At 35.4% G+C, this 24,013-nt stretch overlaps 1 protein-coding gene across 1 annotated transcript in view; it reads right to left on the reverse strand.

The window, feature by feature from the left end:
* TTC27 (tetratricopeptide repeat domain 27) overlaps positions 1-24,013 on the reverse strand; it is a 125,116-nt gene that overhangs the window by 19,827 nt on the left and 81,276 nt on the right. The window contains exons 11-13 of the mRNA XM_082049408.1: positions 14,551-14,646; positions 12,243-12,365; positions 5,883-6,110 (exon numbers count right to left, since the gene is read on the reverse strand). Of these exons, the coding sequence (XP_081905534.1) occupies positions 5,883-6,110; positions 12,243-12,365; positions 14,551-14,646 (447 nt within the window). The remainder of the gene's footprint in view (positions 1-5,882; positions 6,111-12,242; positions 12,366-14,550; positions 14,647-24,013) is intronic.

Consider the following 24,013-nt stretch of genomic DNA (forward strand, 5'->3'; position numbering starts at 1 on the left):
CCTGATTTGCCACATATTTCTCAAAGAGTTGCAACCTAACCAGTACTACCTTTTAGAAAAGCTCTGTAATTCAGAAAAGTATTAAATCCCAAGGACATTCACAGAACATTTTGTGACAGCATTATACTGTTCAAATGTATACAGTCAAAATCAAACAGAGCACTTTATAATGTGATGCAAAATCGTTCCAGTTAGTACTCCCTACTGCAAGGAGCTCAACAATTTCTCCATTCTAAATACAAAGGTAAAAACCATAGATTTTCTTGGGAAATTTTTTGAGAGAAGAAAAAAGGTTGGGAAGACCAAGATGGAAAAATAAGTTACATTAACTCCAATTTACATTGCACAACAATGTGTTACTGTTCAAGATGTCTGATTAATCTTTATATCCTCTTGTGTTTTTGGGCACTAGTTTTGAAGCAAGCAATTCTTATAACTCAGGTTCTTTGCAGGAAACCATAATGGCTATTTAAACACAAAAATGTTAACTTAAGAAACATTTGCAAATCCAGGATTTTACAGGGTTGAGGATAAAGCTGTTGGTTCATATGCAAGGAGCTTCTGTCTCTATTGATTAATTACAGACTCTGTAGCAGATATTTTTGCAGTTCTCTCCAGATCAGACTCATTTTTTTGCCTCCGAGACCCAACTTAAAATCAGTAACAAGATTTACTTGCTATAGGGTTTGTAGTTAATCTGCCCAGCATACAAATGCATGAGCTTCACTCCTGTCAGACTTGGCACCCCAGTGGATAGTCTTCAGGATATCAAGAAAAGAACTGAACAAGCTTGGCAATAAAGAAACCCTTTTGCATCAGGGGTGTATGTGGGATGGCTGATTCTCAGGGCATATGGATGTATTAATAGGTGAAGACAGAACTGCCAGTTACATCTGGCCTGGGCAAACATGAAAATATACTTTGCAGCACTGTCAGCCTATTACCTTTCCTGATCTTTAAACTCATAGTTCAAAAAAGAAACTGCGCACAAGGAAAAAAACCAAGGTTTCCCAAATGTCAGAGGGTAAAATCAATAGGAAATAAACATCTAGTCAATCTCATTTTTAAAGCCTCTTTTATCCATCAAGTTTCCACAAGTCCAGCACTCCCACATGGCTGCTTCCTTGTTAATTCCCCTTTCCCTTCTTTCTAGATCAACAACTTTCTAGACATGAAAAGCAGGTGTAGAGACAGGGAACAGTCAAGGATGCCACTGAAGGCCAGCTCCAGCTCTGTAGCTCAGGAGAGAAGTTAAACAGTGCTTCTGTGAAGGATGAGAGAAAAAGAATCATTGCATTTTTTATAATTTTAACCAGTAACAGCAACATAGTCTCACTTCTGAGCTTGTGCTTTCAGAATCTGATTGACTAAAACTTCCACCATTTTAATTTTTGAGGCTGATGGTGAGACACTACATCCCTCAGGAACTGGGTTACCAATGCTTAGCCTTGTCAACTCCTTTCTCAAGGGGAAAGTAAAATGATTCTTTACTTCAGTGGAGAAAAGCTATATGAGCAGGTACCTAGTAAAAATCATAAAGGCATTGCAAAGAATGGTAATAACTTTCTTTTCTTAATAATTTGAAACAAGATATTTTGCCTAGCAAATTATATAAAGGTTTCAACTGAATGGACAAAATGCGAGAGCTGGACATGATGGAGAAGGTTGGGAAAGGCACCCAAAAAGGATCCTTTAGCAGACATGAAAAGTGAGATGATAAGTCTCTGGGATGGAAATTAAGTCAAGGAGCTGAGATGCTATGACATAGAGGCAAAAAGTATACAGAAAATGAAATAGGTCATGGAGATGGAAGAATGTTGCTATATGTTAGAGAAAACTTCAGCATCAGATATATAGAATTGTGTAAAAGAACAACAGAACTGGTATGGATTAAAATTTCAGGCCTCAGTAAAAAAGCAGTATAAAGACTGTATCTCTGAATACTTGACCAAAATGATGAAGGCAACATACTAAGGGATATCAGATTGCTGTAAAAGTAGAAATTCCAGAAAATACAGAGAGATTTCAATAATTCAGCATAGTTTAGTAAATACCACAGCGAATGCAGTTCTGAGGCTAAATGTTTTAGAAACGAAAAAGCTACTCAAAAGGCAGTACTTGCCTCAATCAGCATTAAGTATTAAAGTATTAAATCCCAAGTACATTCACAGCATGAGTGATCAGGTTCAAAATACTACAGTACAAAAGATCATTTGTAACGTACGTAGATCCACTAGTCCTTCAAGAAGGACAGCAACTCATTTAATATAGAGGATGTTAAATTTAAGAGTTGCTTAAAATGGAAAAGCTACATTAAAAACTACATGGGAAGCTAAAAGATCTACAGAAGACCTGAAACATTTAAAGACAAGAAGGCCTGGAAGAACTGCATATTGTCTTTCAAAAAGGTTGTAAAAAGACTAGACAATTGTAACAGTTAAAACCAAAGGAATTTATTACGAATAAGAGGACGTACCTTAAAAGCTTGTGTGCTAGACAAATGAGAAAGTTACAAAAGAATAAGTCTGACAGGTTATATGGGAAAATGCGGTAGCTGTGTAAAAAACAAACAAAAACCTCCAAGGTTCATTGCCTTTGATCTACTACAGCGATTAACTGGTATTTTATCATCACTTAAATATCTGGAAAGGGACCATAAATTTCTTCCACAATATAAGAAGGACAGTGACTCTGCAATAATATATTTAGGATACAGTTTAAGCTATTTTGTGTGGAAAGAATGGTAAGAATTCCCTTTTTATTGGAGAGGGCATGAAATCTGCTGATCCTACTGGCTGATGTAACAACTGCTCTAAGAAAAATGACTGAAAGGTAACGTAACAAAAACTTTGTCCAAAGTTTTAAAAAGACTTTTGTCAAGGCTTGGGGAACTAGGTTAAAGATCCTTTTTTTTTTAAAAAAAAAGTGTGTTGGCTAGAGGTTCAAATGTTGCTACTGATTAGAAAAACACATGAAAAAGAGCTGTAAATTTCTATCATTTGCAAAACTGAAGACATCAACCAGCAAAGGAAGATAATTTAGGCTTAGACTCTTTTTTAAAACTTGCCATCAGGAATTTCCAGGCAAGTCTTCAGTAAGTCTAAGTGACTACAAAATGCTTTAAGAAAGTCTAAATAATTTTCTCATATTAGTGGGAATATAGTTCCAAAATAACCCAATTACAGTATATCTGAATATGTAAGAAGAAAAAAAAACCCAAATCATCTACCTGAAGAAACTTTTTTGCATTGTAAATCAATTTCTATTATTTGTATACGGCAAATATATACAGATTTTTTTTTCCCCGAATGTACTAAACTCTTCAGTACAATACCCTTAGTAGTACTACAATGTTAGTTTAGAAACAATCTATATCATGCAGAGCAAAATTAGTCTCTGGAGTTAGCAATTGCAATAAAGTTTTAAGAGCTCTAGCTGAGTGAAATCCTCATTTTTGACATAATTTATGTCCCTTCTAATTCAATTTCTTTTGAACACGCCACACTGAAAGAACATACTATAGTTTTAAGTATAGAGGCTTTAATCATATTTTCCAATGAGACTCTAACTCAATTCTTGTTTAAGTTACTTTTACTACTACAAGATGGAAGAAAAGGAGAATTGTGAGAATAAGCCTCTCATTGCCTTGTCCAAAACTTAAACCCCAGATGGAGTTGATAGCAAGCTGACTTCTAAAGTGTGACTGTTTTCCCAAACTGGACAGAGATCACTTGTCTTGCTTCACACCCAAGAAAATTATATCCTGATAAGTTATGAACGAAATAGTTTAGCACAAAAGAGCATTATTCTTTCTTTGCAGACTGTGAAGTGTTGGAGAACGGCGTGGGCTCAAAAAAGGTGCTATGAACACACTATTTCTGGAAAATTCAAATGTGAAGTGACTGGATATAGAAAGTCATACACCGTTCAGTGCAAGAACTAACAAATCTGTAATTTAGCAAGCCATAAGTTTTGTTATGCAGACTTTCACTGCTGAAGAAGTGACTACAAGAGCTCTTTGAGCTCTGTAATTGTCTCAGTTCAGCCCTGCAAGATGCTTGCAGTGGAAGTACAAGAGAAATGCATCTGTCACCCACTAGACACATCCTGGAACAAGCAATTCTGTGAGCAGCAGCGCTAATGAGGACAAGTTTCAGATATATTTGAACTGTTAAGACTTTCATTCCTTTGTGGATTCTCCAAAGTCTAATACGTTGGTTGGCTCATACTGCAAAAACGTACCCTCAACCAAATTTGACCATTAGGCCAAAGACTACACAAGATTAATGGAGGGTTGAAAGAGAATGGTTTTATGCATCAGATATTTTGGGGAGTCACTTGCTGCAGTCTAAAAATCCCTTTTTCCAAAAAAGTTTCTGATAATAACAAAAAAAATAAGAATCTCTTTGTAACAGGGAGTTCTCATTTACCTGATAAATTATTCACAATTTTGGGAACAATTAGTTAATGAATATTCTCCCTTCCTTTCTGCTCTTTGTCCACAAGACATCCTGGAATATGAAACAATTAATTTCTGTAGTAGCAGAATACAGACAGACTTTAGAAGACAATGATATGTCAATCCATGCTATCCATTTGCTCAATCTGTTTGTTTGAAATGATTCACCTTTATCTTAAATGGAGCTTCCTGAGCAATAAGAGGAGGAAATGTTCGCTTTCCTATACAGACTGGCCTATTTTTCTTGGATTGCCTTTAATTTTCAACTTCCTTTGTATAGGACACAAAATAAAGCATCTCAGCAGAATATTTATCAGTTTGCAGCCCTGTAGGCCATTTTCTGTATCCATTTATTATCCAGGAGTCCTCTTGATTTCAATAAGGTTCCTATCTAGATAATATATATTTTCTTGGCTTTTCCTGAGTCAGTAAGAGAACTGAAAGACAAGGGAAGTGTTTTTGTTAATTTTGCTTTCCATTCTAAAGGTGTTTATAAGTTATCTTGAATATTAACAGGACTCTGATTCACTGGAATAAAATAAGTCATTGAAATACAAAAACATTTCAGGGTATAAGATTTAAAAAACTGAGGGCCTTTAAAATTTTTCTACAGCAGAAGTCCAACTAGCTATGTGGAATTCAAACCAGCAGCTTCACCAGTATTTTTTGGAGGGCAAGAAAGAATATTGTACTTTAGCATGGACCTGGAAATGGCTATGAAGACGACAATTTCTATACATAAACAACCACAGAGCTGTTTTAAATTCTCAAGACCTTTCACAGTGTTGAACTTATTGGGATGGGATATAGTGGCTGAGAAACCGAAATAAAATTTAAAAAACTGTCTGCAGAAAAGGTTGCAAAGGCTCTGTCAGAATACCCAGCTTCATCAAGACAACTCTTTTGACTGTGGTTTCAGTTTTGATGCATTACTGTAAAAAAAGCTACTGTCATCACGAGTGTAATGCAATGCTTCCCGGTGACTCCAGACAAGGCAGACCAGAACACTCAAAAAGATTTCTGTGAAATACAGCTTGTATCTCAAAGCAAACAAACAAGACAAAAGGATAATTTCATTAAAATCTATACAGCATCCTTCTTATGAGAATTTTGCTTGACACTTGTTCATGATTTATTGGACTATAATTATTAATTTTCAATGGCTTGATCTCATTGAAATAGAAGAGCTGTACGGGTAAAGAGTTAGCTGCATGCAAGCACCTGAATGCAAAAGGATGTCTTCATTTCATTATGCTACTGGTTTTAGCCAGGCTTCCAAGTACATGGTAAAAAATTTGCTAAGAATAGTAATAAGCTGTTACTTTGACAACTGTGCACAGATTTGCCTTTTAAAAAAAATGTGTCATCTTTCAAAACTCAACACATCAACTGAAACAAAGCCATATGTGTATCATTTCCCAACCTGCATAGGGTTGATCTGCACGGAACGTTCAAAGCACTGCACACACTCCCTGAATTCCCGGTTGCGGAGATGGAGGAGGCCTTTGGAGCGCTGGGCACGGGCACTGCGGTGCCTGGAGAGCTCCCAGGCCTTGTCATAGTACTGGTGGTCCTTAAGAACATCTCCAAGCAAACAATACAATCCTGGTGTTTCCTTTTTCTCCAGCTCCCTCCTGAGTATTTCTTCTGCCTGTTAAAGAACAAACATAAATCGATATATAATGGGACAATTTATTTTCATTTAATCACCTACCTGAACAAATACCACTTTAGCACCTTGCAATCATCAGTTGAAGACTAAGAAGTAGAGGCAGTAAGGAAACACGGTCTTGATCCAACACAGTATCAAAGACAAGGTCTAGAGAGAATCTGTTTCCAAACTGTTTTTAAAAAAACACAATTCAGCATCAACATAATATGGTGGCTTTTGGTTCAATGCACCAAGGGAAATGTAAAAAAAAAACAACAAGAAAAAACAAGGAGCAAGTTGGTCCTCATTTTATATCTTAGGTGTGTATTCTGTCCCAAGAGCTAATTTCAGTCCTAGACATCAAACCTACACCTACCTCACAGCAATGCAGTATTAGCACTATTAAGGTATGTGCAGTTCTAGTAGTATTATCATCTGTGTTTTTCATAAATTCTAATAAGTGCTCTTGCAACGACTGTCATTCTTTTTTCTCTAATTGCTCTTTTCTGTTTCTGTAAATACTTATTTCCATTCTATTATGTCTGAAGACATATCCATTTTGATGCTGTTCGTTTTGGAAATGCTGCTCTTTTACATAAGACGCAGAAGTTATATCTAAATGTTTGAGATAAAATATATTCAGAACATATACAGCATTGCGGAAAAGAAGACACACGCTGGGTCTCCTAGACATCTATTATGGGCTGTAACCAACTTTCAAAAGCTCTTTATCTCAGGGTCACTAACTCATTCTAACAATAAAATTATTGTTTCTCTTTTAAACAAGAGATAGTCTGCTCTCTGTGGCCTTTTGAAAAGATAAATACACTGGACAGATGAACTGTTGTTCAGACCGAACCTTTACCTCAGTCCCCTGCTGCAAAACTGTAACATACATAATTCAGCTCAGTGTCATTTTTCTATTAGAAAAGATCTATTTGAAGCACTCGAACCAAGATTCAGAGCAGCCTGTCACAGAACTGAAGTCTGACTCTGTAACACTATTCGTTCTCCTATCACAGCTAGCTTATCTAAAAAAGAGCTGAGTTCATCTCTGCATTTAAATTAGTACTGCTTTTCTTGTTTCTGTAAGAATTGTTTTATTTGCCCTTCAGGTTATTTCTAGAGAATCAGTCTATTCCTCCTCTTCCTCCAGTCAGTAAAATTCATTGATCCTGCCTGAAAATCATATTTAAAAAAAATTAATTTGTTTTACTTTGTTTTGAAATATATAGTAATTTTAATGCTTCATTCTTACTATAATTTTTCTTAAATGAAGTAGCTGCAAAAGTCTACAAATATTTGAAATGCAGAAATGTGAAGAAGGGATGTATTGTTTAGATGTCTAAAGGGATCTTAAGCTAGTAAAAACTGAATTGCATTAAGAAGAAAATTAGTGGCTGGATGAAAATAACTTAATGGCAAGTGGTTTTAAGTGCCTATGGAACAGTTCTTTAAAGAAAGCAAAAAAACCCCATTACTTTAAATTTAGAATCAGCCTAGTCAAAACACTAGAAAACCTCACCTAACAAGACGACGGCACTTGCAAATGGATTGGTTAAAGGGCAGATTACTTCCCCTCCTCTGCCTCCATTAGTTGCTATGACAAGATTAAAAGAACACATATTAATAGTAGATTTTTTTTAAGACTGTTTTTTTTCTAGAGCAGAAAGAACTATGTGCTTTACTATTGCAGTAGTTACATTAGGCACCAAAAGGTAAGTTTGATTTTCCCCTTTAGATAAAGAAAAAAGACTGAAGCATCGCTGTGTGAACAGCAGCTGTGAGGTGAAAAGTACAGTGCATGCCGCTGCTTTAGCCCTTCCTCTGCTGGGCACTGCCAACCTCACACTGTTGTTCACACTGTGGCAGTGCCCAGTACTGACCATGTACTAGACTAGACAGCCAACTATTCACTAATTGCGTTTCATATTTAAGAGCATAAAAGCATCATGTTCTGGTCTAAGCTTACAAGAATTCAATGCCAACATAAATATTTCAGCACACAAATAAAACAGGAGTTAAATAAACAGAAGTCTGACTTTTTATTCATCTGATCAGCTATCTGATCACCTCTCTGGCATGTTACAAACCTTTTTATTACTTAAATCTTTAAAGGCTAATACAAAGGAGACCATAAGTACAAACTAAAAAAAAAAAAAAAGTATTCTCAAAATATTCGTTATTTGTCTTCCACGTTACCAGATAATTTTTAAAATGGGATTTCTCATTTTGCCTAGGTTTTTGTGAAGAAAAATATTCCTCTTTCCTAACTGTTTAGTAAACTATTTTCAAAAATGCACATTTAATCTTTGATAAGAACTCTGCTTTTGCAAAAAGCAAATGTTCTCGTAACAACAAATATTACGAAAAACCATTTTCCACACAGCTCATGCAATGGACATAAAAGAAATATAACCAATAAAGATCTATTCTGAACTATTGAACAGACATTAATGATTGATTTGTATGCTTTATAACTAAAAAATATATCTGAATTAAATAGCCTTAGATAAGACTAAATTATGAACTAAAAACTACCTAGAAAGAAAAATACGAAGCTGTGCAAACCTTGCTGAATGAAACAGATTTAATTATAACAACACTGTTTTTCACAAAATGGTCTGGACCAGAATGGATGGAAATTAATACTCAGTTCAAAAGTTGGTTGATTTAAACATGAGAAAGATTCAGGCTGTTATCTCGCTTTCTAGACTACTGCTGTTGGTATGAGAATTAAACAGGCAATGCTTCACAAAAATACACAATCAGTAAAGAGGGGTCTGTCTTAAATAAAAGGTAGTGTCTCTTTATAACTCACTACGGAGACTCCTGGAAACTGAGTTCAAGATTCATCCCACATTTGGCTTCCCAATCCTAAGCTTCCCTTTGCCATCCCAACCACATATTACCATGCTTTTATTTTGTTTCCTAAAATATCCCATTAGCCCCACTCTGCATCAATGTACAAGTTCTATTATGTGGTAATTCACTCCTTTGTTAGTTCAAAGCATTTCCTAGAATGCTTTCATCTGTTCTGCTTGCCCATTATTTGCCAGGCTACCAGAGAAGTGGCATGGAGATGCAGAACAGATGAGCATTGAAAAAGGCGGTGAGAGAAAAGGAGATCTCACTCTTCAATTTTCATTTCATCTTCCTTGTAATTTCATGCATGACCTTGGGTAAGCCATTTACTCATCTTTCTCAATTTTGTAGCGACACATAGGAGTGCTTACCTGCCTTCTATGTCTGTTATGATAGGTAGTGGAAACCAATCAAGTTCTTGAGCAACTTCATGTACTAATCAGTAAAGTACCACTTGACTTTGCATCCTGATTTTTAAGTTGAGCTTCTGGGATGTTGCCATACTTGTGTTTCCTCACTCAAACGGTTTAGAGATATCTGTGTCATGTCATGTCATGACAAGAAATAACTCTGTAGAGTGTGGATTGCTGGGTATGTTAGTCTAAAACCAGACTGTACCATGCTGTTTACTCCAAGGACATAATGGAACAGGGAAAGGGCTGAAAACAGTGTTGCAAGAGAGACCACCAGGCTGATGCTAAAAGGTAGATCTCATGAATTTATCAAAGGTCGGCAGCTTCCATGCTGCTCCAGAGCTCCTGGCAAGGCCTTGTTTGAACTGCAGAACTGAAAATTCACATCTCCAGTTCATCCTTTCTTTTTTGTTTCACAGGGAAACAGAACCATTTTTGGTATATTGTTCACTTCTGGTGAGGTTAACCAAATAAGGTTGTCCAATGTAAATCGCACTCTTGAGATCTCTGGGTCTCTCGCACAGTTAAAAGAAGGGAAAGTGATGCACTTCAACGCCAGTTCTCACTACACGGAAATTAGCGCGTGCTTTTGCAACAAGTCTGTTAAAGTAATAAAATGAGTAAAAGACTGGAGTGAGAAAGCCACAGCAACTATCAAAATACTGCACATTCAGATTTTATAATAGAGTGGGCTTTGTTTGTTTGGTTTTTTTGTGCCCTATTTTGCTCATTGCTTGGCACTCTGTTACTCTTCTGTTGACACGTTATGATATCAGTTTCTGCTAATTTTGTTCTGATTATGAAACGAGCACAGAGCCATATTTAGTAACAGTAGACCCACAAAAAATTTAGCTAAATGTTAGTCACATCTTACTCTGCAAAATCTGTAGTGCTGTAACTGCCCTGTTATAACTGAGTGAATTATGTATTTCCCAAGTGCGTCATGTGGAACTTTGGAAAGCCTTATCTACATGCTTTGTCAGTGCATAATTCAAAAGTAAGAGGAAGGAACATATTACTTTGATGTGTAAGTGCTCATCAAGTTCATTGCTATTGCTGATATCTGGCTGTTTTATTAGATTTTTCAGCATTTAAATTCAGATTTTCTGCATAAAGGCATCTGTGAGTGAAAAACATGCAGAAGTTTATTTAATACAGTTTGTTCCTTTGGGCACATATATGCTAAGATCTTCAATGATGTGAACATCCACTGAACAACATCTTGCCTTAGCAGATTCTCGTGCATTTCTAAAAGAACAACTACCATGTTTAAAACCATAAAACTAACTTTGATAAATACAAACAGTTCACACTCTGAAAGCTTCCTGATAAGGAGCACAAATAGTCACTCCCCTTGGTGTACGGCTAAATGTTTCTCATTTTCTGCCTTTTTTGATCTGACCCTAGCTATTTTTCCCAGCACTACTATTGCTTAGTACTTACATAGCATTTTCTGTTTTTCAAAGCACACACAAACTGTAATTCTGAAGGCATTTCTAAGCAGTTTCCTGTGTCAGATATCCTGTCCTATTCTCTGAGTGCCATTTGCATAACTCCCTAAGGGCAGTTCGTGAATATAAGTAGGATAAAATGCACTTCCAGGAAATGGAAAATATTGACCTCTATTTGTGCACTATACTGAAAAGATATTAGCATACTAGCCCCAAGGCATGCATAATGTGACACAGAATTTGCCAGCAAAATGTATCTGGCAGTTTATAATGACTAAAATCTAGGCATTGGTGCATGATAATCAGAAAAAAATGTAAGTATGAGTAATTCTGCATTTTCTCTATTAGCTGAAGTGATAACTCTCGATTCTGTAAGCTTAAGTTAGTTTAAGCATAGTCTTTCTGTGTTTTTCTTCACAAAGGCACACATACTTTCAAGTATTTAATGCTCCCATGTACCAAACAGAAGAAGAGGACAAGGAAGAAAAGAAAAAAGATTTTTGTCTGAAAGCGAATTTCTGAAAACTATAAAAAAATCTGAAAAGAATGCTTGATAAGTACCTGCTACAGTCTTTCTGTGTGAGAGACTGCACCAGAAAGAGAACACAGCTAAGGTTATACACAAGTAGGCACTGCTTCTAGGTATAATTTTCTAAAATCCTCCTGCCATTGCTCTAGCAGTAACAGCAGAATAATCGACAATAGGATGGCTGCTACGGCCTGCTACCAGCATTTTTAAACAATTCTGTCACTAATACATAGAATTAGATGACAGTTTTAAATTGTCTTTGTCTGGAGCTAATCACACATAGCTGCAGCAGTGTTGAAGGAATGCTAAAGAGAAGTTCAGTAAAATAACAACATAGGCTTAACAAAATAAAGCCTTTTAATCTTACATCACTACTTTTCTCAAATGTTTAATACTGTAACATGAATATGTTACCATTAGGTAATTAAATACACCAAGCACTGGTATTTTGCTACTTGAAGTGTTTTTAAAAACTACAGTTAATAGTTTGAAATCAAGTGTTAAAGAAAACTAATATCCCCTCCAGACAAAGCTCCAAGACCCCATCATTCATGACTGCAACTGCCTTCTTGAAATGCCCACATTCCACCTTGCTGTGCACCCATACTTGTTCATCTTCCTTGAATATTTTCAAGAGTCACTATCACAATCTTGCTTCCTAAGTTATTTCTTATTCACCAACTTCTATTTCATGTGGTCATTACCTCAAACCTTTTTTTTTTTTTTAAAGCATCCAAGCATCCACGGGTTCACTTTCCTCATGATACCCCTGTATGAGTGTCATTAGTGAACTGACAGCTCAAGCCAGACAGTCTTTCATACGTCAGATTCGACTTCAAGACAGGGCCTCAGCTGTAACAACCATTTTTCTTACCTTTCCATGTTGTCCTGCTCTCTCGTAGCAGATTACTGCATCTTCCCACATTTCCAGCTCCTCAAATATCTGTAAGGCAGAGCTGGTGCATCCCAGCTCAAAGAGCAAGCTTGCAAGCTGACGCTGGAAAGATAAGAAATTCCAGGTAACTGAAAAAAGGTAAGTAAAATAGTATTTACACTTTTAAAAGACATAAGAGGCATTTCTGACATCAACAATATAGAATATAGAATTATTCTCTTGAAACTTCAAGCTGAAGTCTCACAAACGTCTATACCTCACAAAAACATCATCAACAGAGCAATAATGTTTTGAGTTGACTTTTGTTCGTGTCAGGAGCTTAGTTACTTTGAACTAGTTTACAATATAATGTAAAAATTGAAACAGACATGGCAAGGATGAATTCACAGAACTGAACTTCCACCCCTTAAACGAAGCACATGGCCTGTGTGGCTGGAAAGCAGTTGCAGCAGGATGTTGGGAATGCTGAGCATGGAAAACAGAGGGTGAAAGAGGGCATTAAAGCCTCTGCTGGCAACGCTTTACCACAGGAATCTGTACCAGTGCTAACAGGGATGGAGAGAAAGGCTCTGATATTATACAATTTTGTTAGGTACTCACGAGAAATCACTGTCCCAAACAGCCACTGCCAGAGGGTGTTAGTTTTTAGTCAAATCAATATTGGATTTGAGTCCAGGTTCAACTCCCTGGTTAAATTTTCCTCACAGATAAGTCAGGCTCTTTGTTATTTCAAATTCAGCTATTATTTCAGTGTACTAAGGAAAATAAATGAGTAATCTCTTCAATGTAAAAATAAACAAGCTATGTTTTCATGACTTTGAAAAGTTGTCTTTGGTCTTTTGTTTATTTTTTAAGAGGAGATTAAAATCAGGTATAGGTTTTCATTTCAGTAAATAAGTTATCCTTTCTTCAATGTGTGACAGATATAAAATTTGGTTTGCAAAAGCAAGTGGAGGCATTCTGTATAAGTACACTTAATTATGCTATGAGATCCCATACAGTGAACTTCTACAGTGTATTTCGTGATCCTTAATGGATACCCTGAAGTTCTCTGCAGATGTCACAGACCTCTCTTCATAGGCTTGGGTTCAGTATCTGTTACAAATCCAAGGATCCACCATATGGGAATAGGCTGGTGGTCAAAAATTAAGAACTGGCTACAGTTCTTTGACATAAACATATAACAAACTCTGAAAATCTGTAACAAAGTAATTATTTGTTAGCTTGATATTAACCACTTAGAAAAACACCCCTACATTTGCCACTGTCTGGAACTAAATCTTATTCATGTTTTAGTAAATTTACCAAGAGTCAAATTTTGTAAAATTTATATAGGCAATGCTTCTTCATTACTATGACTAGAAGACTGCAACCATCTTCCATTATAAATCCCTATTTTATGAATTTTATTAATAGCATTTCTATCTTTGGCTTGGAAAACTGGCTTGGATTGAAAAGTGCCACTCTGACAACTGGAAATGAAAACCACGTTTTCTAGTTTTACTGCAAGTCCTTGTTGAAAGGTTGTGTGGAATAATTTGTGAATGCCAGGAGAATATACAACTGGTTAAAGCAACATGCATTGAGGTTAGAAATGAGAAACGAACAAAACACCATTAAAAGTAACCAACATGAACCCCTTTGAAGGTACATGATGCAACCCGTTTTCGTAAGTTTGTTATACACAGCATCACCAGATAAGATTCTAATGTGTAGATTTCTGTTCTAGAAAGAGTTTATTGTAAAGATAGTGTAGTTTTGCAAAAAAAATATCCTGACAGTACTAGTAAAAAGGGTCATGTCTCAAAAATAAAAATTTTCTCAGCCCAAGTTCTTAAGTGTGCTTTTGATTCCTAATTTGGCTGTTTTGACCATGATCAGCTTCCTGAAAACAACCCAAAGTGACTGTCATTAAAAAATGAGAAATATGCAAGTAACAGTAGCATAAGTAAAACAGTAATAAATAGTAAGGCAGTGGCAAGATTGTTTTTACACGAGAAATGTTGGAAGCTTGGAAGTTTTGGTACATTTTTTACAGAAGGAAAGTAAAGAACTGCACTACAAGCAATAACTTCTGGGCATGGCAAAATAAGAATGTGAAAGCAAAACACTGTAGAACTTGATCTCTTTCCAGAAAAAACTGGTGCGTTGTTAGGTTACGTCTTTATTTCTACAGTGTTTCAACTCAAGATCGTATCACGCTCTCTTGACTTTGCAGTCACCCAGTATCCAAAATAATAAGAAACACAGATTTTTAAGTAAAGCTTCAAATGCGATTGTTTCACACCTGTATGGCCCAACGTGGAGGCACCTGACAACAGAAGAAAATCTTCATGCGTTCAGTTACCGGTGTATTTGCATCTTCAAACTGGTCTGCAAGTGCCTGTAAATGCAAAGTGTACTCTGATTTACTCTTTACTTAGACCAAGCCAACCTAAAAAAAAAAATTCAAAGCATTCATGATTTTAGGCATTCTTGATATAATGGAGAAATTATATTAAAGATAACACTAAACACCAGTAAGCTTACACCATAGTATGCTACAAGTCTTTTTATTACCTCATGTAAGAAAATGTAAAAAATACTTATGTAAAAACATTTTATTACAGCTACCAATAAATAAAAAGGCTTTGAAGAGATTCAGTTTTCAAAGTGCATGTAACAGGAATAAGTATCAAATTTACAATGCGGAACAAATATTTGCAGAGTAAAACTGTGTCAAATATTAAAGTGACCTTGTCTAATGCATTTTGATCCTTCAGTTAGTTTTGCCCTGTCTAAGATAATATTGATGTGCTTTAGGCAGGAAGTTTCTTATTTAAAAGAGAGAGAAAGACAAACATGTTATAGCGGACCTCAGACTCTTTGAAAGAAAACGTTAAGTTCTGTATAGAAAAAGGGAAGTAGCTTCATCACTTTTTCTCTGAAAATTCATTATTAAGTTACTCAAATCAAAATTCAATAGCAAGAAAAATGAAATATTAAAGGTAGTTATAGCCAGAAAGTTGGCTGGAAATTTTAAATTGGGGGAAAACTCTCTTCAAATGCCAGTCATCACTGCAATAGCAAATTTAAGGCCAGATATGTAAATAAGGGAATATTAAATTACTTGCCTTCACAAGATTCATCTGTCCAAGTCTCATATATAACTCAGAAATTTACAGAAGGAGCTACACAAGTTCTCAAAATTTTCTCAGCAGGGAAAATTAATGCAAAGATTCCCAGACAAAAGGAGAAATTCGATAGGATTGCTTCTTTCTCTCTCTTTTTAAATCCAATTGTTGGCTACTCAACCTATATCAATAACACAAATAATAGTTATGTAAAATTAAAACAACCAGTTATGTGACTTAAACTGCTAAGCATTTGTAACTGCTATTGATGGTAATGGAATTTATTGGGTGGCTTCATTCTTTTAGTAAGAAAAAAAAAATCACAACAGGCAGCAATAATTTAGACTTTAAATCCACACTTAACCTCCTAATTTTAAATACTAATATTTAAAATATTCAATCATATCCATATTCTCTCTCATAAAATTATCTCCAGAGACCTGTTCCAAGAGATTATCCAGGAACCTACCGTAAGAAAATGGCTGAGGTGTATTTGTAGTAAGGAAAGGGACAGACTAATAAAATTGCGTTCCTTTACATGGTTCCACGCAATCCAAAATAAGCAGATTCAAGTAAAACCTTAGATATAATATTAATTACAGAGTTTAATTGACTACAAACTATGTAACAAATATTTTGCAGTTTTAGTTCTGCTAGAATGTTCTAATGCTATGTAGAATTATATTTTACTATATTCTGTTGCAACAAAAATGAAACTGAAAAATTATCCAATTCCTTGGGTAACAATTTTACAAGACCAGAGAAAGTAGTAAACTACAGTTGGACAACTGAAAAATAATAATTGTTCTAAGCCTGAGCAACGCCAGAAAATCCTAAATATGTCCTGCAAAATAATTTTTTGAGGAGAACAGGAGAGAGAAGGCAGAAAATGGTTTAAGTCAATCAAAACCTTATGTTTTTGTTTTAGCACCTTGTTTGTTTTTTTTGTTTTTTTTTTTTTTTAAGAGTTCTATTGTTCCAAAAGAAAAACTGGAATTCAAAGAAAAACAGTTTTTCAAAAGCAACATATTTTATTGGAAGATTTTTGGCCTTACCCTTTCTTTGTTTCCTAATAAGAAGAGCATAATGTAAATGACATGTATGAGAATATGACTATTAGCAAGTAGAATTCTCTACCTTCCCAAAACAAATACTGTATACTCTGTTCAGAGTTCCAACAAAACCTGAAAATTTAGGTAGAACATATGAATATTATATATTTCCTAACAATGAATAAATACTCATTAACCTCAAAGTTATTGAAGTCCATGGTTTCTGCACACTCTCAAAAAATAAGTTTTGCCTACTAGCAAAGTACAGAAAATAAGTTACTCAAAAATTGCTTAATTCTATCTTTCTGAATTATACTTGAAGAAATAAAATTTGGGTTGTAAAGTGGCAAGAAAATGAGAATCCTAACCTTATTGCACAGTTTAATCACAGAACAAGAAACCAATAACATGAGCAAGACAGCACTGCCAAGCGAGCATTCTTCCTCATTAATAATCTCCAACATGAATATAATGTAAAAAACAAACCTAATGTAAATACAGAATATTTGCAAGAGTCAAAAGATGTAAGACTTGGTGACTTAGTTTGACCTGAGCCTCAGATTCCTGACTTGAAAGTTGTTAAACAGAGCTACAGCAGAAACCAACTAAAATTTACAACTCTAAATGATACGTGAGTCCTTCCATATGAAATATTTAAAAACAATAAGCTTCACAGATTAGTCCCCCATGACATACCACACCCTTTTCCCAACACAGAACAGAGATCCACACTAATCCACTCTGAAAACAACAAAGCATAGATGGTTTTGACGGAATTCTGTATCACAAAGACTACATTATTGCCCCACGACAGCAGGAAATGACAGCTCTAGAAACTTGAGTAATTCTCCCCATCTCACACTCAAATAGTTGGTAAGAGATTAAGCAGTACAAAAGCCTGTGTTTGGGATAAGTAGACCATATTAATTTGAAATTATCCCATTAGAGCTTTTATCACTTTACTAATCAACCTCAGTTTAATCACTTCACTAATCAAACGTGAACGCTTGAAGTTTCTAAAGGATTTTTTCCACCTTGGATGTCATTTCCATACATTCATTCCCATTGCACATCCTTGCTTTGTTTCTACATTCCAAGTATGTATAACAGTACTATGGTTTGATGATAAAATATCAGCTTTGATTTTGAGCCTACCTAAATTTCAATCTCTTTATCCTCTCCACATTTTTTACTGTCCTTTTATGGCTGACAGTTATAGCTTTTTCTTTATAGCTAGACCCTATCTCTGTACTTAATCTCTGGAAATATTATTACACCCTTATGGTTTCTGGTCACTAAGATGTTGTTCTCTTTATGACATAATGCTATTTGGTTTCTTATAGTACCCCTTTGAAACTTGTTATTCATTCAACTGGTCTGAAGTCCTTCCTTTGAAGTTTTGCCCCTTTTTTTAAAAAAAATTATCTTTGGGTAGTTTTTTGCACCTGAGATAAATAAATGGCAGATCATCCTTCCTATTCTTAATCTCTTTAGATGAAATGGTTTACTTATTTTCTCAAAAAAAAATGCCCCCTACCATGTAAAACTGTACCTGCAGGCAAATACTTTTTCCTTCCATTTCATCTAAATGATCTCCTGATTGAAGATTATTTAGGGAAAAATTCACCCGAATCCAAACCAAAATGCCCCCAACCCTTGTCTTTTGAAAAGAGCAAGATACTCATTACTTATGAAAAACATCTTGAAAACAGCATCACATTTTGTTTGTGCAGTAACTGTTTAATTCCATCTGGATCCCTCAATAATGCTGAAGACTGGTGTGTTCGTACCCTAACACAACATTGCTGGCCCTAATAAAACATCTCCCTCAAAACAATCGTGACCCATAGACAGCATTTTGTCCATGCTAATTAATCTCACTTCTTCTCATGTTTTCACATCGGTAATACACAACATGACTGCACCACTTTGCCCTTCACCTATCTTTCCCAACAAGCATTTCCAGTTTCAGTGTTCCAGTACCAACTGTTCCACCATATTTCTTTTATCTGCACAACAGCTGTTTTCAGAGACTGTGTCAGTAATGGCAGCTTGTTTATTTTGTTTTCCCACCTTATCCCACTGCTAACCAGACATCCAGCTGTTTCCCACAGACAGCACCCTATTTAAACCATTCATTTTTACTACTTCAGTACCTGATTAATTGCTATGCACTTATCAGTACCACCATCTCTAGCCTCATTAGCATCTTATATTCCCTTATAACCTCTGATTTAACCTGGTACACTTGATGTTCATCTTTATTTATGATTTCCTAGGCAGGAAGATTAGATGTGTGTTTTTCTGGTCTTCTCCCACTTCTCAGTCTAGAAGTGTTGTCAGTCTGCCAGAATCAATCCCTAGTTAATACCTCTGGGATTGCAGTGGTGACTGTCCACCCAGGAGTACTTTCTACCTTCTTACAGATTTTTACCATATTTAATATGGGTTTAGCTTGATTTATGCCAAAGGAAACCGATAGTCACGCATTCTGCTTTCCCCCTATCGCCATGGTCCAGCAAGTAATACCCAGCCAGTCTCTTAACTCCTGGCAGATGGAGCAGGATGAACGGAAAAGTACCTTTTAGTCTTTCCCAACACAGGAACTCCAGACACAAAACACTTTCATGACGTTCTTGTGACTCTCAGGTCCTTTTCCTTCAATTTCTCCCAAGTCTCCCTCCTGAAAAACTCACACATCAGCCTGACCTTGCCCTGCTCTGCTTAACTACCTATTTCAATTTTCCTTGCCCTTCTTCTATTTCTGTCCATCACCTTTGCATGTTTTATAATTCTGCTGTCACAACTTTATTGCTCTTGTATTCTAGCTGCTCCCTTAGCTTCATGCTTCTTCCAGTAATTCTCCTGCCAGTTGTGTGCTCTATGGTGAGTTTTATTTAGCAGAAGTCAACAAATCTTTAGCAAACTATGCAGCTTCCTTAATGTTTCCCTCCTTCATATAATTAAAAACACCAAGTTTCAGCATCTGCATCTATGACTGCTGGTTACAGTTTGCTCAAAAGCTTTACCAAATGATACTTGATGCAAATTAATTTTAATGTACTCGATTATGAAAATACCATTGTATCTCTTTCCATATTTTCCCCTGCATTGTCCCACTTCAAATACTACTCCTCAGCACTAACATCATCTTCTATCCTTTATAGGGAAAAAAGATTAATTCTCCACTCGTTTAATCCATCTTCTGCTTCTTTTGGTCACCATCTGCTCAGCTTTTTAGCCTATTGCTTAGGCCACTCTTGACTCATGTTTAGGCCTAGAAGGTAAGTATATAACAGCATATATCATAAGCAGGACGCTTTCCCTTCAGATGTCAAACTAATACAAATGTCCTCCTTTTTGCTCTGCTTTCTGAGGTTACAAAAACTACAAATTACATAGCAGTGAAACTTATTGTTATATCTGCTGAACACCTACCATCCTAGTCCCCTATTTGACAGTGTATTAGGAGTAGGTCAAAAATTTAAGTTTATCATCAGGAATGAAAGGGGGAAAGAAGGCCTTGCAAAAATCCACACAATACTGAAAGAACAAATTAGCATATTAATCTCAAATTAAAAATTAAATGAATAATGTAGGGTTTACAAGTGGCCAATTCTGGGCATCTGTCTTTACTTATATAAGCTAGATAGCTTTTAAGTGTCCAAGTAAGGACACCAGTTTTGGGACTGCCTGGGTGGGTCAGGCTCCAAAGCACCTGATGGCACAAAGACACAGCTTGAACTTTTCAGCTTCTTGGAAAGAAGGTGTCTGGAGACAAAGTGGATAAGAAATAAAAACAAATCTGTAGGGAAAACAATCCTACTATCTCATCTCATCATAGCTATGGTTTCTAAGAATTTAGGAGGTGTACAGCCCAACCTGAACTGGGCTCACATACTTCATTTACTCAAAACCAAAGCAAATGAAAGCTTTGCAAAATTAACAGCAATGTGTATCTCTATGGTTGTACAAAGTTCTTATTTGGTTCATAAGCTGATTTTACAAATTATGAATAAACAGGAAAATTGATAATCAGAAAGCTCATTTGGTTCCATACCACAGAACTCTGTCACACAGATAAAGTGTTTCTACTGCTTAGTACCTATGAAACAAAAATTGGGCATTTTTTAAAGTTTCTGCAAGGAGCAGCTCTTGTGGATCCTGTAATATTTAGACTTCCATAAAACTTCTAGAGATCCATCATTAAATTAATTAAAACTTTCATGAAAGTTAAGACCTAACTGTAAATGCTTTAAAGTCTTTACTTTTGGAGGCAGTGTTATTAAAATACTTGTCTAACAGAAAACCTATATCTTTCTTGAAGCTTCAAAACATTAAGTGTCATAATTATTTTTTAAAATGTCCTCTGCCAAATTACATCATGTAGAATAGAGCCTGAAAAGTGCTGCACAAGAAAGAACTATCATCCAAGTTAATTTGGGATGCATTCTGACAGTAACTGTCACAGTCTTTTCCGCAGGAGTATGCTCAGTGATACATAAATACAGAATCGGCAAGACAAGCTGCATTCCCCCTGAAGAAAACATGTATCATATAATCAGTGTCTAAAATTCAGAAACTACACACATTAGAAAGTAGGTGACAAATACAGAGAATTAAATATGCAGAATAATTAGGGTTGTCACAATTTTCTTTCCTGTGAATTAGATCAGATATTCCAAGTTTTTCTAATGTACTGTATTTTAGTACTTCATTAATATGCAATTAGATATTGAGTTACACTCTTTTCATAAAGTTACTTCAAAAAAAAGGCAAACAACTATATGTACAATCCAGACAACAAATGTGTTTCAACAGCTCTTTGACAACTCAAGAGCTCCTGCAACCAACATCACCAGGACAAAATGAGACATACCCGGACTTCCAAAATCCAGTGGTCGAAATACTTAAATCTTCCAGTGAAACAATGCCAGAAACTATGAAGCAATAAAAACATTTTCCATGTAACAATGTAGTAAAGTTTTGCTTAAAGGGCAAGAATAATTTCTGGTTGATAAATATGGATACAATATGGAAAAAAAAAAAAAAAAAAAGAAAATAATTGAGATAAGTCTAAACTTGATGAGGGAGATTATAACCAAATAGTGATTACTTTATTGATTGCCAATTTTTTCACCAGCTAAAAAGATATAAAAAGCATTTGGACTTAGCACATTCGACTATTATTCAGAACAGCATTGTGACATTTAAGGCAGGACTATGTTGCTTTGGAAACTAAAATGACTTAAAGGAAATAATGAACTATCCTTTTAAAAAGCACTCAGATTTTTAAATGATATATTTCTGTTAAATGATGAAAACCTCTGAATAGTCAAGAACTAAAGAATGCAAACACAAACCAAAATCTATTAAGCAAGGACCTATTTCAAAATCAAGGAAGACACCCTCCCCTTTATTTATCTGACTTTCAAAGAGGAATTATGACATCAGATACTTCAGGAAAATTTATTACAGCAATCACTATTATAAACTATGATTTGTGATTCATGGAAACTCAAAAGAAGACCATTTCTTACATTGTGCACAGATGCCAAGACAAAGACCACTACTTACTAGAGATTTTACATTATTCACAATCTCAGGAGGATGAATATATTCTGTGAGAACTCTGTAGAAGTTCAGTGCTTAAAAGGGTAAAATCTTAGCCTGTTTTTATCCCTTATTCATATATCAGTCTTGATTTAATGAAAATCTTGTAGCCTTGAAGACTTCTATTTTTACTTACTTCACAAACTCAACTTCTCAGTCATTCTTACAAAGAAATTATGGCTTGATCGGATTGACCTCAAATGATGAGCGTAGTTAAACCAGCTAGAGAACTATGTATCTCACTGCTCCCTAAAATAACAGCTGCTTTAAAATTTGTTAAAGTTAGCTTTAAAATGTTGTATAGCACTGCCTACTTTTTATTGCAAATGAATGCTTACAGGGCACCTGGAACACAGGAGGTGCAAAGATGTCAGGGTGCTTCACAGAGCGAAACTACTAACAAGGCAAAACAACTCTAGAGCTAGAAAAACAAGCAGCGCTTGAAACAAAACTAACTGAAACGTTCAAGGAGAAGGCTTCAGGCTGCAAGTTTTCACAGCCAAATCTGTTTGTATTGAAAGTGGTGTTTTAACTGCTCTGTCCAATGTTTTAGTAAAAATTTCGTGATTGCATGTAAAGGGCATCACAACATTCAGTATCCGACATTATTTGCTTTCCTTTTTTAAAGTTGCAGAGAAGAAAGGTTGATTTCCTTTAATTGAAATGAAAACAAATGGTTTCTATGCATATTCTTTCAAATTAGCCTAATCCCTTTTTAAACAGCAGACTAATTCCTCAACTTCTACTTCACTTTTTTTTTTCCCTCCCACCCTAGATGGGACATAGAACTCTTGATATCTAAAGAAAATAAGTCTTCTTATACTGGATTCAGCACTATCCACCCCACAGTATTTTTCCAGTATCTTATTTTGATGGATTCTTCAGTAAATATGCTCTGTCTCTCACAAGCATAAGTACTTCTAGCACTGAGCATGCAATTTTTGTTTCATGGCTTCTCCTCTATATCCTATTTCCTTCTCCCTCTAAAACTCAGCATCAGCTGCCCCTCAGCAAATACCTAAAAGTTTAAAGTTTCTGAACTGAGAAGAATGCCAGTAGAGGCTTTTTCAGGACAGCCATCTCTGTGGCATTTGCAGGTTTAATTTAATTGTCTGCACCTGGCATAAACCAGAGAATAATGCAGTTAAGCTAGATTATGCCTAGAAAATTTTCTATAATGTTTTAAGCTTGATGCATTTAAAGCTGTTATTCCCTTTATAAGCAAATACAATTTTTTTAAACAAAAGTTGTATCCACTTTTTGGCAAAGGAGGAACTTGCTTGTAACCTGTAATAAAGATCTGATTGATCTTGTGCCAGAAACCATCTATTCTGGTGCACTGTGATCTTTCCCCCACCCTTGTCAGTCATTAAAAGTGTTACACAGAATAAATTATGTGAAACATTTATGTTTTGTAACATGTAGCAGGTTTGTTCTTCAAGACCTCTAGTTCATCCTCCGAAAAGCCACAAGCAGAAAAGGAGAGTCAAACTGAACGCTTTTGTTTAATAACTTCTATACGAAAAAGTTTATTTCCTTGTTAGTTTAGATATGATACTCATAAACATACACACCTCTTTATGACCCATTTGATCTATTCTGTATTCCAACTGGATCAGTCTGCTCAAGAACAATCTATTGGAAACATCCTGTACTTTTTCTATTGCTGGAAGGCTTGAGTTTACCTACCATATATCACACACTTGCATTTTGCTTATGGTGAATTGTACAACAGTATATATATAAGCAATAAAAAAACCCACAAGTTGCCTGTGAGTAGGAGGAGCCACCTCATTCATGCTTTATCACAAAATACATTATAAATGAACATACTATAAATAAATATTAAAACAAAATTTATATATGCAAAAAAAAATTAGAACTTAGGAATTAGATGGTCATTTCTGAAGAATGTAAACAACAAATTCTTAAAATAAAGCAAAGCATTTCAAATGAAAAGTTCTTAAGGTCA

Source organism: Streptopelia decaocto, assembly GCF_964273445.1.
Source record: "Streptopelia decaocto genome assembly, chromosome: 3".
NCBI classification, from domain to species: Eukaryota; Metazoa; Chordata; class Aves; order Columbiformes; family Columbidae; genus Streptopelia; species Streptopelia decaocto.